Source organism: Neofelis nebulosa, chromosome 5 (genome assembly GCF_028018385.1).
Source record: "Neofelis nebulosa isolate mNeoNeb1 chromosome 5, mNeoNeb1.pri, whole genome shotgun sequence".
Lineage (NCBI taxonomy): Eukaryota > Metazoa > Chordata > Mammalia > Carnivora > Felidae > Neofelis > Neofelis nebulosa.
This window is the reverse complement of record NC_080786.1, coordinates 141,168,016-141,187,021: the sequence shown is the minus strand read 5'-3', so window position 1 is coordinate 141,187,021 and position 19,006 is coordinate 141,168,016. Positions and strand designations below refer to the sequence as shown.

The following is a 19,006-nucleotide window of genomic DNA, read 5'->3' as shown; positions in this document are numbered from 1 at the left end:
ACAGGCCAATATCCCTGATGAATATGGATGCAAAAATTCTCAATAAGATACTAGCAAATCGAATTCAACAGCATATAAAAAGGATTATTCACCATGATCAAGTGGGATTCATTCCTGGGATGCAGGGCTGGTTCAACATTCGCAAATCGATCAACGTGATACATCACATTAACAAAAAAAAAGAGAAGAACCATATGATCCTGTCAATCGATGCAGAAAAGGCCTTTGACAAAATCCAGCACCCTTTCTTAATAAAAACCCTTGAGAAAGTCGGGATAGAAGGAACATACTTAAAGATCATAAAAGCCATTTATGAAAAGCCCACAGCTAACATCATCCTCAATGGGGAAAAACTGAGAGCTTTTTCCCTGAGATCAGGAACACGACAGGGATGCCCACTCTCACCGCTGTTGTTTAATATAGTGCTGGAAGTTCTAGCATCAGCAATCAGACAACAAAAGGAAATCAAAGGCATCCAAATTGGCAAAGATGAAGTCAAGCTTTCGCTTTTTGCAGATGACATGATATTATACATGGAAAATCCGATAGACTCCACCAAAAGTCTGCTAGAACTGATACATGAATTCAGCAAAGTTGCAGGATACAAAATCAATGTACAGAAATCAGTTGCATTCTTATACACTAACAATGAAGCCACAGAAAGACAAATAAAGAAACTAATCCCATTCACAATTGCACCAAGAAGCATAAAATACCTAGGAATAAATCTAACCAAAGATGTAAAAGATCTGTATGCTGAAAACTATAGAAAGCTTATGCAGGTAATTGAAGAAGATATAAAGAAATGGAAAGACATTCCCTGCTCATGGATTAGAAGAATAAATATTGTCAAAATGTCAATACTACCCAAAGCTATCTACACATTCAATGCAATCCCAATCAAAATTGCACCAGCATTCTTCTCGAAACTAGAACAAGCCATCCTAAAATTCATATGGAACCACAAAAGGCCCCGAATAGCCAAAGTAATTTTGAAGAAGAAGACCAAAGCAGGAGGCATCACAATCCCAGACTTTAGCCTCTACTACAAAGCTGTCATCATCAAGACAGCATGGTATTGGCACAAAAACAGACACATAGACCAATGGAATCGAATAGAAACCCCAGAACTAGACCCACAAACGTATGGCCAACTCATTTTTGACAAAGCAGGAAAGAACATCCAATGGAAAAAAGACAGTCTCTTTAACAAATGGTGCTGGGAGAACTGGACAGCAACATGCAGAAGGTTGAAACTAGACCACTTTCTCACACCATTCACAAAAATAAACTCAAAATGGATAAAGGACCTGAATGTGAGACAGGAAACCATCAAAACCTTAGAGGAGAAAGCAGGAAAAGACCTCTCTGACCTCAGCCGTAGCAATCTCTTACTCGGCACATCCCCAAAGGCAAGGGAATTAAAAGCAAAAGTGAATTACTGGGACCTTATGAAGATAAAAAGCTTCTGCACAGCAAAGGAAACAACCAACAAAACTAAAAGGCAACCAACGGAATGGGAAAAGATATTTGCAAATGACACATCGGACAAAGGGCTAGTATCCAAAATCTATAAAGAGCTCATCAAACTCCACACCCGAAAAACAAATAACCCAGTGAAGAAATGGGCAGAAAACATGAATAGACACTTCTCTAAAGAAGACATCCGGATGGCCAACAGGCACATGAAAAGATGTTCAACGTCGCTCCTCATCAGGGAAATACAAATCAAAACCACACTCAGATACCACCTCACGCCAGTCAGAGTGGCCAAAATGAAGAAATCAGGAGACTATAGATGCTGGAGAGGATGTGGAGAAATGGGAACCCTCTTGCACTGTTGGTGGGAATGCAAATTGGTGCAGCCGCTCTGGAAAGCAGTGTGGAGGTTCCTCAGAAAATTAAAAATAGACCTACCCTATGACCCAGCAATAGCACTGCTAGGAATTTATCCAAGGGATACAGGAGTACTGATGCATAGGGGCACTTGTACCCCAATGTTTATAGCAGCACTCTCAACAATAGCCAAATTATGGAAAGAGCCTAAATGTCCATCAACTGATGAATGGATAAAGAAATTGTGGTTTATATACACAATGGAATATTACGTGGCAATGAGAAAAAATGAAATATGGCCTTTTGTAGCAACGTGGATGGAACTGGAGAGTGTGATGCTAAGTGAAATAAGCCATACAGAGAAAGACAGATACCATATGGTTTCACTCTTATGTGGATCCTGAGAAACGTAACAGAAACCCATGGGGGAGGGGAAGGGAAAAAAAAAAAAAGAGGTTAGAGTGGGAGAGAGCCAAAGCATAAGAGACTGTTAAAAACTGAGAACAAACTGAGGGTTGATGGGGGGTGGGAGGGAGGGCAGGGTGGGTGATGGGTATTGAGGAGGGCACCTTTTGGGATGAGCACTGGGTGTTGTATGGAAACCAATTTGACAGTAAATTTCATATATTAAAAAAAATAAATAAATAAATAAAAAAAAAAAAAAAAAAAAAAAAGAATATAACATATCTTGGGGCACCTGGGTGGCTCAGTTGGTTAAGTGTCTGACTTCGGCTCAGGTCATTATCTCACGGTTTGTGAGTTGGAGCCCCACATCAGGCTCACTGCTGACAGTGCGGAGCCTGCTTGGAATTCTTGCTTGCTTGTGAGTCTCTCTCTCTCTCTCTCTCTCTCTCTCTCTCTCTCTCTCTCTTTCTATCTCTCTCTGTCTCTGTCTCTCTGTCTCTCTCTCTCTCTCAGCCCCCTCCCCTGCTCAAGCACTCTCTCTCTCTCTCAAAAATAAACATTAAAAAAAAAGAATATAACACATCTTGATAAAGAGAACATTTTTTTCCCATGAAAATATCTTCCTACTTCTATTTTGTATATACTTATTGAACAGCCCATTTTAATTTTCTGTCAAAAGCTAATGTGGAAAACATATTTTGTTGTGGCCAAACAATTTTATTTCATTTGTCTTATTTTAATTTTTGTATGCAAATATCACAAAGCCAGTCAGTCAGGAGAAGTAAATTTGTGAGTGTTTTTATATAAACCATTATCTGCTTAAAAGTAAAAAGCAAAAACAAAAAGTAAAAAGCAAAATATTTGCGGGGAGATGAAAAGCCAAGAAATCTAATATAAAATACGACTTTATGTATAATTGGTCAATAAACATTCTAAACCAAGTAGGCATTTTTTATCAATCTATTTTGTCAATTAAATTCACTATTCTTATCAAAACCAGTTTATACGTCTACTCACCAGTGAGAGACAGACCATCGGTGATAAAGTCTCTCAACCACCCTTATTGCTACATTTCAGCCTTCCCAATAAAGCAAAGGCTCCCTAGCCTGGCATCCAGGGTCCTCAAGATACAACACGTGGGTCCTTTTCCCCTCACTCTTCCCCGCACTGTATTTTCTAGGCACAATGGACTATTCTCCATCGTCAGATCACTGGCACGAACACTCTGACTTCTGTGCCTTTCTGCATTATGTTTCAGGCTTTATAATTCCCAACTATCCAGCCCAGACAAACAATTAATTCCTCTGTGTCCCCATACAACTTGATATATCTACTTATCAAATTAATTGTTCACAGGTCTGCCTCCCCATCTCCCACCTCCCCAACTCCTCTGGAATAGCAATCACGTGGTATTAGTTTTTGTATTCCTAGTAACAGATCATCATGCTAGCATATTCTGAACAGTGAAGCACTCAAAAGTTGTCTGAACTTTGTTAAATTAATTGTTTAAATCTGCATTACTGTTTCTGCTTTGGTCTGATTTTGCCAACTATTGCCAAAGAAAGTTACAACTAATAAAAATACTATCTGTTAATTCTCGGAAGACTTAAATAATGGTCAGAGAAAACTATAGAATTTATATTGCTATGTATTTAAAAAAAATCCTGGGCGCCTGGGTGGCTCAGTCAGTTAAGCGGCCGGCTTCAGCTCAGGCCATGATCTCACAGTTCGTGGGTTCGAGCCCCGTGTTGGGCTCTGTGCTGACAGCTTGGAGCCTGGAACCTGCTTCAGATTCTGTGTCTCCCTCTCTCTCTGCACCTCTCCCACTCACACTCTATCTCTCTCTCTCAAAAAATAAACACTAAAAAAAATTTTTTTAAAGCCTTATTGACTGACTGTTATGTCATTTATCCGGGTGAACTGATCAATTGAGTATCTTCCACATTCTCTTTAAAACAGAGGAGACATTATGTGCATTATTCTAAGAACTCGGGGGAAATATCAAAATCCCTTACTCCTTACTAATTCTTACTAATTTAAATAATTCATATTATGTGATTAATTCCCTGAACCAGGAGTACACTAGGATATCAAGTGAAGATGAGTGTGTTTGCTGAAAGACCTGATGAAAACATTAAAAAGGATAAATTTACACCAAGAAATTATGCATCTATTATTAGCAATCTATGATTCATATCAGAGCAAAAGCATAGATCACATTAGCTGTCTCTGTCAATCTTCTAACATAAATTACATTTCTACCTCTGTTCAAAATGAAAATTTTGTCTCCCCAGTACAAACAGAAAATTGTGTAAAATCTAGCTCTTTTTGCTATGGTCAGATCTATTAATATGGAGAGGAGCGATTTTTGTTTATGGCCATACCTTCATGTTCAATTTCACTGGAATATAAAGACACTGGTGGAAACACTGGGGCTCAGGGCTTTGCAGTGGCACAGAAGGTGAGGCTCTCTTAGGCCAGGCGACTGTCTTTGCCGCCAGGGTAGTTATAATGACAGATCACTCTCTCTAGGACTACCATTGCTACGTGTCTTCCGGGATTAATATATTTACTGGACAGCCAAAATGTTAAATCTTCTCTGTTTGTACGTATGGCTGTGTACTAAGATTTATTTTTCTAAACGTCTATTAAAAGAGCAAGTCGAACGACTCTACCAACCTCTAAAAACTCTCCGACTGTGACACTGTGTACATCCCTAAATTAAAGACAATCTTTACAATCCCAACGATATAGGAATGAAATAATTTAAGGTATAGTTAGCAGAAGAATGGGTAGGAAGTTAAAACTAAGGTTTGGATGATGGAAAAAAATCTATATCAGAAATCTTACTAAATCATTACTATTTAAGACGAAAACAAAACTTCAAATCATTCTACATGCTGCAGAGGAAGTAGCTATATATTTTTTTGTCAATATCAAGAAAGGGACAGAGATTCTGTGAAGGATGGAAGAAAGAAAACTCACATCTGTGGGAGTGTTTTCTCCAAAAGATTTACCTGTTCAACATTTTGATTCCTCATTTATACATCCCACATCCTGTATTGAAAGAATAAGATTTTCAAATTATTTGAAGAATGGAGTAGCTAATATATTTCCATTTTTCCACTGCAGAATAAGAAAAGTAAATTTTCTCTAATGGGATACCAGCAGGACTGGTTTTGATTTTCAGAACATTGCTCAGCCATAAAAAAGAATGAAATCTTGCCATTTGCAATGATGTGGATGGGGCTGGAGAGTGTTATGCTAAGCAAAGTAAGTCAGTCAGAGAAAGACAAATACCATATGATTTCACTCGTATGTGGAATTTAAGAAACAAAACAAAGGAGCAAAGAGACAAAAGAGAGAGAAAGACACAAACCAAGAAACAGACTCTTAACTACAGAGAACAAACTGATGGTTACCAGAAGGGAGGTGAGTAGGGGGATGGATAAAATAGGTGATGGGGATTAAGGAGGGCACTTGTTGTGATGAGCACTGGGTGTTATATATAAGTGTTGAATTACTAGATTTTATACCTGAAACCTATTACACCGTGTGTTAACTAACTAGAATTTAAATTTAAAAATTTTTAAATAAAAATTTTAAAAATAAATAAATAAAAATTTTAAAAACTAAAAAAAATTGCAATAGTCAATCATTTGATTAGCTTAACCTTCTTTTGGACCAGTTTTTATAGGAAACAACATTCGGGAAGAGTGGTAAAGAAATAAGGCATGAAAGAATAAAGTAACAATTTTTATTGTTAGTGTGTAGTAGTTCTTAAACTCTCAAAAACACGGAAAATAGCATAAGAAAAATCTACTTTAGAGAGAGGTCATAATGATATGCAGAATGTTACCAAATTGGATCCTGCTCATTTAAGACTATAACCTTGTGGCCTTTCTCAGAAGCAGAATTCAGCACCTGATGGTTGTTTCATATTATCTGTACATACATCAATGTGTAAAGACATCAAAATGAAATCTGAAAATAAATAGCAAAGCATAATACATCAATGTCTGACAGGATCTTTTTCCCATTATAGAAACTATACAATATCTGTAACCTATTTAGTGAGTTACTTTGGGCAAAAATTACACAGATGTGCATATACATACACATACTCACACACACACACACACACACACACACACCACCCTTCTTTGTAATAATTGTTTTATATTCTAGGGGCGGCTGGATGGCTCAGTTGGTAAGAGCATGCAACTCTTGATCTCAGGGGGTCGTGAGTTCGAGCCCATATTGTGTGTAGAGATTACTTAAAAATAAAATCTCTTTAAAAATTTAAAAATTAAAAAAATAAATTTGTTTTCTATTCTAAAGTTTCTCAAGATCATAATACTATACAATGCTACTGCCCTCTCCTCTGGAGACTAGATAATAAGTCAGTTCATAGTGTGGATTTGGAAGTCAAAATACTCAAGTTTAAATCCCAACTCTTCCATTCAATATGTATGAACTTGGGAAATTTACTTAATGTCTCTATTTCTCAGTTTTCTCATATGTAAAATGAGGATTTTATTCCTTATGGTTGTAAAGAAGTAGATTTTGAAATATGAAAACAATAGTCTATAAATATGAATATTGTAATAAAAGTAACCCCTTTAGTTCCTACTCTGAAATACTGTTAGAAATTTAAAAGTAAACAAAATTTTCATTAATGATGTGAAAAAGCCACAATTGGTTTATTTTCTTTTTCCAGATACGACTTATAATTATTATCACAAATGATGTTTTCTGTAGGCAAGCTTTGATGTGTTACTTATTTTCTATGTTCAATGTTAGCTAATTCATTCATTTAATTACTTATTTAGAGGGGAAAAAAATCCCAGCAAATAAAATTTAAATATGTTCAATATTAATAAATCTCTACTATCCACACACCAATCAAATTATTTTAAAACATAATTTGTTTCTAAAATAGCTACACTGTAATTACTGAACTTTAGGCTAAAATATGTTATCATTCCTTCATAACTTATCAGTCATTCATATGCTGGATAATGTCTTCCTAAGGCATAAGAAGAATTATAGGATCGATCTGGATTACATAGTTAACCAATACTCCAGTTTTGCTTTGTTTGTTAAGTCAATCATGTTAAGATATGGTGATAAGTTGTCTAAATTCCATTTGAAGTAGAAAATAATTGGTTCTAAGTAGACTTTGAAAAGTCAAATATATATATTGCAATCCCTAGACAACCACTACGTAAACTATATAAATATAATTGAAACTGGAAATCAACAACAGGTAGAAAGCTGGAAATTTATAAGCATGTGCAAACTAAACCAACACACTCTTAAAAAACCAATGACAGTGTGCCCAGATACCGGACTGGGCAGCTTTACAGGCACAGAGTGGATAACACATGTCATCAGGATTTGTAGAACACATCTAAGGCTGTGCTTAGAAGGTAATTTATAGAAATAAATGCTTATGTAGATAACCCTAGCTTTAAAAAGTCCCAATATACAAAAATTTCCCTTACCATAGTTTAAATAAATAATATCAGCCCCCAATAACACTGTTCAAACTTTAATTACTACAATATATTTACTATGAGTAATTGCGTGACGTGAAAACTCCATAAATCGCTACATAAATAACGGATGCACATCATGATAGGTGACCAATCAACTACTTCTTCCAAAGTTTGTCAATGATTGGTCACTGTACATCAGTTATTCAGTTCATGCACATACAGCAGAAAGCATAATTGTGTTGTCTCCTTGTCTCCCAGTGATAAACCCATCTGGCATTTTTTTAAATGTACAATCAAAAGAGAAAACTGGCCAACAAAGATGAATGTGTAACAAAAAGTAAAGTAAAATTTGAATCCAACATAAATGGGATTACAGAGGAAATAGCTGGCCATGGAAATGTTGACCATGCTGCCATTCAAAAGGCTCTAAATATGCAGCCACATGAATTCACTAAAGGTGAGTGTGTTAACAGAAATGAGGACAGTGGTAGTGAAAACAGGAGAAAGATGCCTCAGAAGAAGTGACAATGACAAAACTTCACATTAAAGGAACAATTGGAAATATTTTACAATATTTGAGGTACAAAGGATAAACTGTTGGAAACCAATCGAAACTTAGAAAGCAATAAGACAAACTGCCAAAGCACAGATAAGATGCTTGTTCTCACTGTAAATTATACAATGAGAAGCTCACAGTACTTCTATTGCATTTTTATAAACAAAAGACTTCAATTCTCAAAATTCATAATGTCTTAAATTGTGGCCTATTAAGTAAGTATTAATTTCACTTTTTTTTTCATTTGCCAAACATTTATAATCCACAGCAAGACATATTCTAAAGTATTTACAAAAAAAAATGTTAACAGTCATGGAAAAATCAAAAATGTTCCTATTGATTATTAAGGTTACTTTGTTTTTTTTGTTTTTTTTTTTTTTCAACATTTTTAAATTTATTTTTGGGACAGAGAGAGACAGAGCATGAACGGGGGAGGGGCAGAGAGAGAGGGAGACACAGAATCGGAAACAGGCTCCAGGCTCCGAGCCATCAGCCCAGAGCCTGACGCGGGGCTCGAACTCACGGACCGCGAGATCGTGACCTGGCTGAAGTCGGACGCTTAACCGACTGCGCCACCCAGGCGCCCCTATTAAGGTTACTTTGAACAGTTTGACCTTACACGGTCATTTTTATAGTGCAGCACTACCAGGCAAAGAAAGGACCACTTGTATTAGAAAAAAAAGGAAAGTCATAACCCAATAATATAAGCTCCCACCTTAAATTACAAAAAGGAAAGCAAACAAAACCAAAGCAAGTATAGGAAAGAAATAATAAAAATGAAGGCAGAAACTAATGAAACAGGAAATAAAAGAAGGAAAAAATGATAAAGTCAAAAGCTCATTTCTTAGATCAATAAAATTGATAAACCTCAAGTAAGTCTCACAAAGAAAAAAAGAAAGACAGAAATTACCAATATAAGGAATGAAGGAGAATATGTCATTACAGACCTTACTGACATTAAAGGAATCCTAAGATTATACTGCAAACAACTCAGTGCACATAAATGAGACAACTTAGGTGAAATAAAACAATTCCTCAAAAATGTATGCAAAATGAAACAGACCCCTGAATAGTCCTATACCTCTTCAATTTAATTTCTGGTCAAAACCCTTCTGAGAATGAAATATACAAGTACAGATGACTTCACTAGTGAATTCTATCAAACGTTTCAAGAAGAAATAACACCAGTTTAACACAGTCTCTTCCAGAAAAGAGGAAAGAAGGGGATATACCTCCTGACTCATTTTATGAGGGCAGTATTACCCTAATATCAAAACCAAAGTGGGTAGGAAAAGAAAACGACGGACCAGTATCTTTCATGAAGTAGACACAAAAAGATCCCCACCAAAAAAAAAGCAAAACAAATCCAGGAATATATAAAACTAATACACCCTGACCAATTGGAGTTTGCCCCAGGAAAGCAAGGCTGGTTCAACATTTAAAAATCAATGAATGCAATCTATCATGTTAACTGTTAACACAGCCTAAAGGAAAAACAAAACAAAACAAAAACAAAAAACAAAATAAAACAAAAAAACCACGATCATATTAGCTGATGCAAAAGAATATTTGACAAAATTCAATATTAACTCATGATAAAAAAAAAAAACCCTCAGGAAACTAGGAATAGAATGAAATATCCACAATATGATAAAGGGCATTGATGGATAACCTACACCCATATAATACTTAATGGTGAAAGACTGAATGCTTTTATCCCAAGAACAGGAACAAAACTAGGCTGTCCACTCTCGTCACTCCTATTTAATATTATACTGGAAGTCCTAATCAGAACAATAAGGGGTGTGGGGAGTGGGCAGTCAAATAGATCATAAGGAAAAAAATAAAATTGTCTCTACTCACAGAAAACATGATTTTCCATGCAGATAATCTCAAGGAATCTACGAAAAAAAGAAAAGTCAATGTACAAAATTCAATAATATATTCCCATCTACTAATAAAAATTGATAAGCAATAAAAAATGATTTCTTAATATACACATAATAACTGCAAAAAAATAAAAAATCTATGTTCATTGATTGCAAGACCCAATACAGCAAAAATACTAACTCTGCCCCAGTGAATCTACAGATAAAACACAGTTGCAAATCAAATCTCCAGCAGGATTTTTGTTTTGTAGATATGGACTAGCTGATTCCAAAATTCACATAGATGAGCAAAGCCAAAGTATTTTGAAAAAGAATAACAAATTGGAAGAATCACAATTGTTAGGCCAACAATAAAAATATACTACAGTGTCGGTGGAGAGATAAACATACACACAGTTCAATGAAACAGAATGGAGTTTAGAAATAGACCTCCACAGGGGCGCCTGGGTGGCTCAGTCGGTTGAGTGTCCAACTTCGGCTCAGGTCACGATCTCGCAGTTCGTGAGTTTGAGCCCCACATCATGCTCTGCGCTGACAGCTCAGAGCCTGGAGCCTGCTTTGGATTCTGTGTCTCCCTCTCTCTCTCCCCCTCCCCCACTCATGCTCTGTCTCTCAAAAATGAATAACTGTTAAAAAAATTTTTTTTTAAAAAAGAAAGAAATAGACCTCCACATATATGGCCAATTGATTGTCTTTGATTATTTCCTTCCCCCCGCACCAAATCCTCTGTGTTCTACCTATCTATCCCTTCCTCCTCATAACCCCTGGCAACCACTGATATTTTTACTGTCTCCACAGTTTTGCTTTTTTGAAGAATGGCATATAATTGGACTCATACAGTAGGCAGCCTTTTCAGATTGGCTACTTTCATTTAGTAATATGCATTTAAGGTCCATCCATGTCTTTTTATGGCTTGATAGGTCATTTCTTTTCAGCACTGAGTAACTGTCCATTTTTTAGATGTACCACAGTTTATGTTTCCATTCACTTACTGGACATACTGATTGCTCCCATGTTTCACCAACTATAAATAAAGCTGCTATAAACATCTGTATACATGTATTTATATGGACATAAGTTTTCAAGTCCTGCGGGTAAATATCAAGGAACGTAGCTGTTAGATTGTATGGTAAGAGTATGTGTAGTTTTAATAAGAAACTGCCAAATTCCTTCCAAAGTGTCTGGACCGTTTCACATTCTCACCAGCCATGAATGAGAGTTCTTGTTGCTCAGTTTCTATACCAGTGCTGCTCTCAGTGTTTAGGATTTTGGTGTTTACTGATACCACATTGCGGTTTCAATTTGCAATTCACTAATGACACATGATATTAAGCATCTTTTCATATGCTTATTTGCCATCTGTACATCTTTTTGGGTAAGGTATCTGTTCAAGTCCTTTTTTGCGGTTGTTAAATTCAAGTTAGTTAACATACAGTGTAGTATCGGTTTCATGAGCAGAACCCAGTGAGTGATTGCTTACAACACCCAGTGCTCATCCCAACAAGTGCCCTCCTTAATGCCCATCACCCATTTCGCCCATCCTCCCCCCCAGCAACCTTCAGTTTGTTCTCTGTATTTAAGAGTCTCTTATGGTTTGCCTCGCTCTCTGTTTTTATCTTATTTTTCCTTCCCTTCCCCAATGATCATCTGTTGTGTTTCTTAAATTTCAAATATGAGTGAAATCATATGATACTTGTCTTTCTCTGACTTATTTCACCTAGCATAATACACTCTAGTTCCATCCATGTTGTTGCAAATGTCAAGATTTCATTTTTTTTGATTGCCAAGTAATATTCCATGGTATATAAATACTACATCTGCTTTATCCATTTGTCAGCTGATGAACATTTAAGCTCTTCCCATAGTTTGGCTATTGTTGATAGTGCTGCTATAAACATTGGGGCATTGAGCCCCTTCAAATCAGCATTTTTGTATCCTTTGGATAAATACCTGGTATTGCAATTGCTGGGATGTAACATAGTTCTATTTTCAATTTTTTGATAAACCTCCATACTGTTCTCCAGAAGAGCTGCACCAGTTTGCATTCCCACCGACAGTGCAAAAGTGTTCCCATTTCTCCACATCCTCTCCAACATGTTGTCTTCTGAATTGTTCATTTTAGCCACTCTGACTGGTGTGAGGTGGTACCTCGTTATGGTTTTGATTTGTATTTCCCTGATGATGAGTGATATTGAGCATCTTTTCATGTGTCTGTTAGCCATCTGGATGTCTTCTTTGGAAAAGTGTCTGTTCATGTCTTCTGCCCATTTCTTCACTTCATGCAGTATTTATTTTTGGGGTGCTGAGTTTGATAAGCTCTTTATAGATTTGGGGTACTAACTCCTTATCCGATCTGTGATTTGCAAATATCTTCTCCCATTCCGTTAGTTGCCTTTTAGTTTTCTTGATTTTTCCTTGTTTAGGTCTTATAACGATTCTTTTAAGCTTATTTATTTTTGAGAGAGAGAGAGAGATAGAGCATGAGCAGGGAGGGGCAGAGAGAGAGAGGGAGACACTGAATCGGAAGCAGGCCCTAGGCTGTGAGCTCTCAGCACAGAGCCCGACATGGGGCTCGAACCCACAAACTGTGAGATCATGATCTGAGCCAAAGTCAGACGCCCAACCAACTGAGTCACCCAGGTGCCCCTCTTTTAACTATTTTTTTTGAAATTAGACTATTCATTGTTTAAATGCTAGTTTTAAGAGTTCTTTGTATAGTTTGTATACCAGTCTTTTATCAGATATATATTTTGCAAACATTTTCTTCTAGGCTAGGGCTTGCTTTCTCATTCCCTTGAGCTAACAGGTTTTTACAAAAGGGCAAAGGTAATTAAACAGGGAAAATATAGTATTTTCCACAAATGGTTAGGACAATTGAACGTACATAAGCGAAACAAAACAAAACACAACAAAAAACAAAATATAACCTCATTCAAATATTAACTCAAAATTTATCATGGGTGTGCATATAAATATAAAACTGAACCTTTTCAAATAATAGGGGAAAATCTTCATTTCTTCAATAAGGAAAAAATTCTTAGATATTACACCAAAAGCATGATCCCTACAAAAGAAATTATAAATCAGACTTCACCAAAGTTAAAATGTTTCCCTCTTAAAAGACACTGTTAAGACGGGGTGCCTGGGTGGCTCAGTTGGTTGAGCATCCAACTTCGGCTCAGGTCATGGTCTCACAGTTCGTGGGTTCAAGCCCCACGTTGGGCTCTGTGCTAACAAACAGCTCAGAGCCTGGAGACTGCTTTGGATTCTTTCTGTCTCTCTCTCTCTTTCTCTCTCTCTCCCCCTCCCCTACTCATGCTCTGCCTCTCTCTCTGTCTCTCAAAAATAGATAAGTGTTAAAAAAAATTTTTTTAAAGACACTGTTCAGAGAATGAAAACATAAGCTATAGACCAGAAGAAGTTATTTGCAAGTCACATATCTGGCAAGGATTTGAATTTAGAATATATAAAAAACCCTCTAAACTCACCAGTAAGGAAACAATCCAGTTAAAAAATAGACAAAATGTTAAAAAAAAATAGCCAAAACATTTCACCAAAGAGGAGATACAGATGGCTAGTAAGTACATGAAAAGATGCTCAACAATGCTTATTAGCCACTAGGGAGATGCAAATTGAAACCACTAGAAGATATCACCCCATACCTACTAGAATGGCTAAAATAAACAATACTGACAATACTAAGTGCTAACAAGGACATAGAACATCTGTAATTCTTACACATTGTTGGTGATAATGCAAAATAGTAAAGCCGCTCTAAAAAATAGCTTGGCAGTTTCTAATAAAGTTACATATACTTACCATATCATCATTATGATCCAGCAATCCCATTCTTGAGAATTTACCCCCAGAGAAATAAAAATGTACGTTCATACAAAAATCCTTGCATGAATATTTATAGCAGTTCTATTGGTAATCAAACAATCCAAATGCCCTTCAATAGGTAATGAAAAACAAACTGTGATACATTCATAAATGCAGTACCACCCAGCAGTAAAAAGGATTGAGCTATATCAAACAACTTGGATGAATCTCAAAGGCACTATGCCTAGTGAAAGAAGTCAGTCTCAAGTTTACATACTGTACGATTCTATTTACATGACATTCTTTAAGAAACAAAACTACAGTGACAGAAAACAGGACAGTATTTGCCAAGGATTGGGAGGAGGGCAGGGAGGGAAGGGTGTGACTTTGTTCAAAGGGAAACCAAGAGGAAGTTCTTTTAGAGTGGTGAAATTGTCTCATCCTGATTATGGTGTGATCATACAAATTCGTTCATGTGTTAACATGTATAGAACTGTACACCTAAAATAGTCAACTTTATGTTAATTTTAAATTTTAAATTTTTTAGAAGTTAATTCTTAGAAAAAGCAATGTTGGGTGAACTCATTTTAAGATGATCTTATCTTGAGATGTTTCTTTGAATAATTATTTTTATATCTTTTAGATTCCTATACATTTCTTTTCCAATTTTATCATAAACTATCTCTTTTGCCCCTTTGTTTTTCCTGCTATTAGAACTTGCAGCTCATTCATTCTTGAGATACTTTAGAACTCTTTGTCCTTATATTTTAAAGAAAGCAGATATATGGCACCAGGACAGCATTCTTCAACTTTTATGACCATGGGAATCTGATAAGATGTGTGTCAAAAAAGATTTCTTATCTTCCCCCTCAGAAGTCATTTAGGTGATCTAGATTAGGTCCTTCAAAATCACCACATGATATGAATGCGGGTGTTCCAGTGACTGCTCTTGGAAAAGCACTGCACTAGAGGCATATAAAATTAAAAAAATAAGAACTCCTTTAGTCTGTTGAGAGTCTCTCTATAAAATGACTCATTGAGCCTGGAAATTGGTAGAAGACAACATACGTCCGACGAACTTCAGTTCTTATTTTAATCTAGAAGGTACTGGGGCGCCTGGGTGGCTCAGTCGGTTAAGCGTCCGACTTCAGCTCAGGTCACGATCTCGCGGTCCGTGAGTTCGAGCCCCGCGTCAGGCTCTGGGCTGATGGCTCAGAGCCTGGAGCCTGCTTCCGATTCTGTATCTCCCTCTCTCTCTGCCCCTTCCCCGTTCATGCTCTGTCTCTCTCTGTCTCAAAAATAAATAAAAAAACCTTAAAAAAAAAAAAAAACCTAGAAGGTACTCATAGATTTGCCTATGAGGGTATAGACTTCATGACCAGTATTTGAGTAATGTACCGGCTACTTGCTGGAGATTGAATTTTTGAGTGCGATATATTAAGACTGTTACTCTGATAGAAACATCTCCTACAACTTTTACAAAAAATGGATCAAGTTTTTTCTCACCAGAAAAATATAATCACAAATTGTACTTTCTCCAAAGATTTAACCACAAGTTAACAGATGTGCATAGCAATATGTGAAAAAACAAAGCAACAACTGTTAGCGGTGTATTTGTTTACATATTTAAATGATACCTTGAGCCTTATAAAATGAATATATTTGTGTGTGCATGTGTGTATCAGTATACATATACATATATATACATGCAATATATATGTATGTACATACATGCATATACATACACTTGTATGTGTATATAAGTGTTGTTGATAACAATTCCAGGTATTAAGTACATTGAGCTAATCGCTTTGTATTCATTTTCTTGTTTCAACTTGGAAGGAACATATTATACTGTCACTTTACAGATGATAAAATCAAGGGCCAATTAAAAAAATGCTTACTATCCTATTTAATTACGTCAATTTTCTTGTTTTGATATTATACTACTACAGTATAGGAAGCTCGGTGATGGGTTCAAGGGATTATAGAATCCCTTAATTATAAGCAGATTATAGAATCTACTTTTGCAACTTCTGATAAGTCTGCAATGGTTTCAAAATAAAGAGTTAAGGGGCGCCTGGGTGGCTCAGTCGGTTAGGCATCTGACTTCGGCTCAGGTCATGATCTCGTGTCGTGGTCTGTGAGTTCGAGCCCCGCGTCAGGCTCTGTGCTGACAGCTCAGAGCCTGGAGCCTGTTTCAGAATCTGTGTCTCCGTCTCTCTCTGACCCTCCCCCGTTCATGCTGTCTCTCCCTGTCTCAAAAATGAATAAACGTTAAAAAAAAAATTTTTTTTTTTAAATAAAGAGTTAAAATAAACTTGGCTGCATCCAAATATTTGAAGGCTTTCCAAAGCTAAAATAGGAAAATATGAAGAACTTGTCTTATCCTTCCATAATCCTCTCCATATCTCAAACTAAAACTTAGAGACAGCTTTAGAAGAGAAAAGAAGTCTCATATGAATGTCAGGGGAGGAGAAGGGCAGGGGCAGGGGATAGCAGACTGAATACCAGTAAGAGTCCTTGGCCTTGGTACTATTGAGTCTTTGGATCTCTTTGGATGATTTCATTTGCAAGTAATAGAGGATCCAACACAAACTCACTTAAAAAGTAATGCACTGGCTTATGCAGTCTAGAGGACATTAAAACTTTCTGATATGATTTGTTAAGGACTCCAGACTATTTCTCTGTAATCCATTGAGCTCTGCCCATCCTGATGCATCAGCTTTATCTTGAGACTGGCTTTCCTCATAAGAGCAAAATATTTGGAGCAGTTCTAGGCCTCATATCAAGACATCACACCATCCAGGCGAGATGATGTTTCCTCTCCCAATTTCTGAATAAATGGCACGACCTACGTCATGTGACAATCCTGAATTAATTATTGTGACCAGGGAGATGGGATCGCACTACAGGCTAGGCCAATTAGAATACACTTTGGAAGCTGGAGATCATATCAATTACCTAAATAGTTCAAAAAGATAAGGAATTTAAACAGAAATGTGTACTGATTTATTCTTGTTTCACTTAATAAATATGGCTGCAGCAATAGTGCTCATCCTACTTTTCTTAAAATGTGATCTTTACATCACTCCCATCAAGTTGTAGTGCCCATGTCACCCTTTCTTTGAAGCCTGTTGGATCCAACCTTGTGACTGTCTTATCCAAGAGTATGGCAGAAGTGAGTTCATGTGACTTTCAAGGCTAAGTCACAAATGCCATCCATTTCAGCCTTGATCTCTTGGGGTTTCAGGTCTTGACATCTACCTGCCATGCCGTCAGGAAGCCCAAGCTTCCTTTCCAACCTAAGCAAAGGTATCCCTTCAACACAGAAAACCTGAAGGCCACAATTCCATCAGGATCTCCCTTATACACTTTCCTAATACTGGCTGCTTTTCTTATAGACCCATTAAAACAACAGTGAGTGATTAACTACTTGAATATTTATTCATTCACAGACATCATCTCCCACTAGAATTCAATTCCAGGAGGACATCAACTGAGTCTGTCTCATTCTCGTCACCCTTGCAGCTAAGGCACCCATATTATGGGCAGTCAACAAATGGCAACTGAATTCAAGAAGAAATAAAACTTTGAAATTTGAAAGCCTCCAGAAGGACCATGGCTATTGTACTAAAGATTAAATGCTCATAAAGCTTATGTCTAAAGAAGCTGGGCACTCAATACTCATTTGCACCCAAAATTAGTTATCTGGCACCACAACCCTCTTTGTTGGCAGGAGGATCTTCCCTTCGAAGCCCTCTCAGAAAGCTCTGGAGTCTTCATCAGGATGTGTCACATGCTGGTGGAATGGATCCAGTCTTTGGTCCAAGGACATCTCCATTTTCCTTTCTTTATCAAAACCATGATAGTGCCACACAGATGCTAGTTAGTCATAGACGGTGGCACTATTGGTAGTTTGGACCAAATCATTTTTCATATGGTGGGGAGGGGGGGAATGCCCTAAGTATCGTGATAGGTACAGCACCATCCCTGGCCTCCACCCACCAGACAGAGAGGGTACTAATGTTGGAGAAGCAACAATAGCATCCACTGCAGACAAACTCACATTTCAAGAACAACAGCTGTGCCTGCCTAACAACCATTTGGATAGTATTGACCAGAGAGATCTGTTACTTCATTCAAGTAACAGATCCATTCAATGACATATGCAGGGTGAAGGATGCTTTTTGCCCAATTGGCCAGCAAGCCATTTTCTTTTTAATAATTAGAGAATTGAATCATTATTTCATTACATTCACAAGATGCCTTGAGAGAATGGGTATCCAAACATTGGTTAAATTTTGAGTGTGATTCAGACTGTGTTTACATAGGTCTGGTGTGTTTCAAGGATTTTACTGTCAATTTAAAGAAATCAATCAATTCAAGCAACCAAATAACTTACTCCTTTTAAGAGGATTCATCAATAACCAAGGGCTAACACAATTACACTTTGTGTGCACAAGGTAAATTCAACCAGTTGAAAAGGTGGGGAGACTTGGAGAGTAGGCAAGTATTTTCTTTCCTCTACAAGTTAACATATAACTGATTTATTACTCCGTCCTCCTCTGCTCTCAAATTCACTTGTAATTTTATCAGATCAACTGGGTGTCCTGGCACCATAAAGCTTCAATATATATTCAAGCTGTTTGCCCAGTAAATTAACTGCAATATTATAGAAGCATTTTTCATATGCAAATGTGCACTCTGAAGTGTAGCAAACTGAACACCACCAGCAGTTTCCTCTAAAACTTGAAAATCAACTCTTAAAATTTATCTTCTTTAACCATCTGGTCATGATGCTAAATGACTTAGTAGAAAAACTATTTCACATTTTTACTGGCTTGTGAGAGGGTGAATTTTTGTTTTCAATATTTTCTATGAGTCTTGCGTTCAAAGGGACAAGGAGAAAGACACTGACATTAGTATAAATTTCTGTAAAGCTCAGATACCTACTGTGAGTATATTGTACAGTATTTTTGATCTTCTAGAATTGT

General features: G+C 36.8%; 1 protein-coding gene across 1 annotated transcript in view; it reads right to left on the bottom strand.

The window, feature by feature from the left end:
- Positions 1-5,496: 5,496 nt before the first annotated feature.
- The window catches only part of LOC131513206 (homeobox protein unc-4 homolog), a 99,612-nt gene continuing 86,102 nt past the window's right edge, over positions 5,497-19,006 (bottom strand). The window contains exons 3-4 of the mRNA XM_058732545.1: positions 10,162-10,199; positions 5,497-6,225 (exon numbers count right to left, since the gene is read on the bottom strand). Coding sequence (XP_058588528.1) covers positions 6,146-6,225; positions 10,162-10,199 — 118 coding nt within the window. The 3' untranslated portion in view covers positions 5,497-6,145. The remainder of the gene's footprint in view (positions 6,226-10,161; positions 10,200-19,006) is intronic.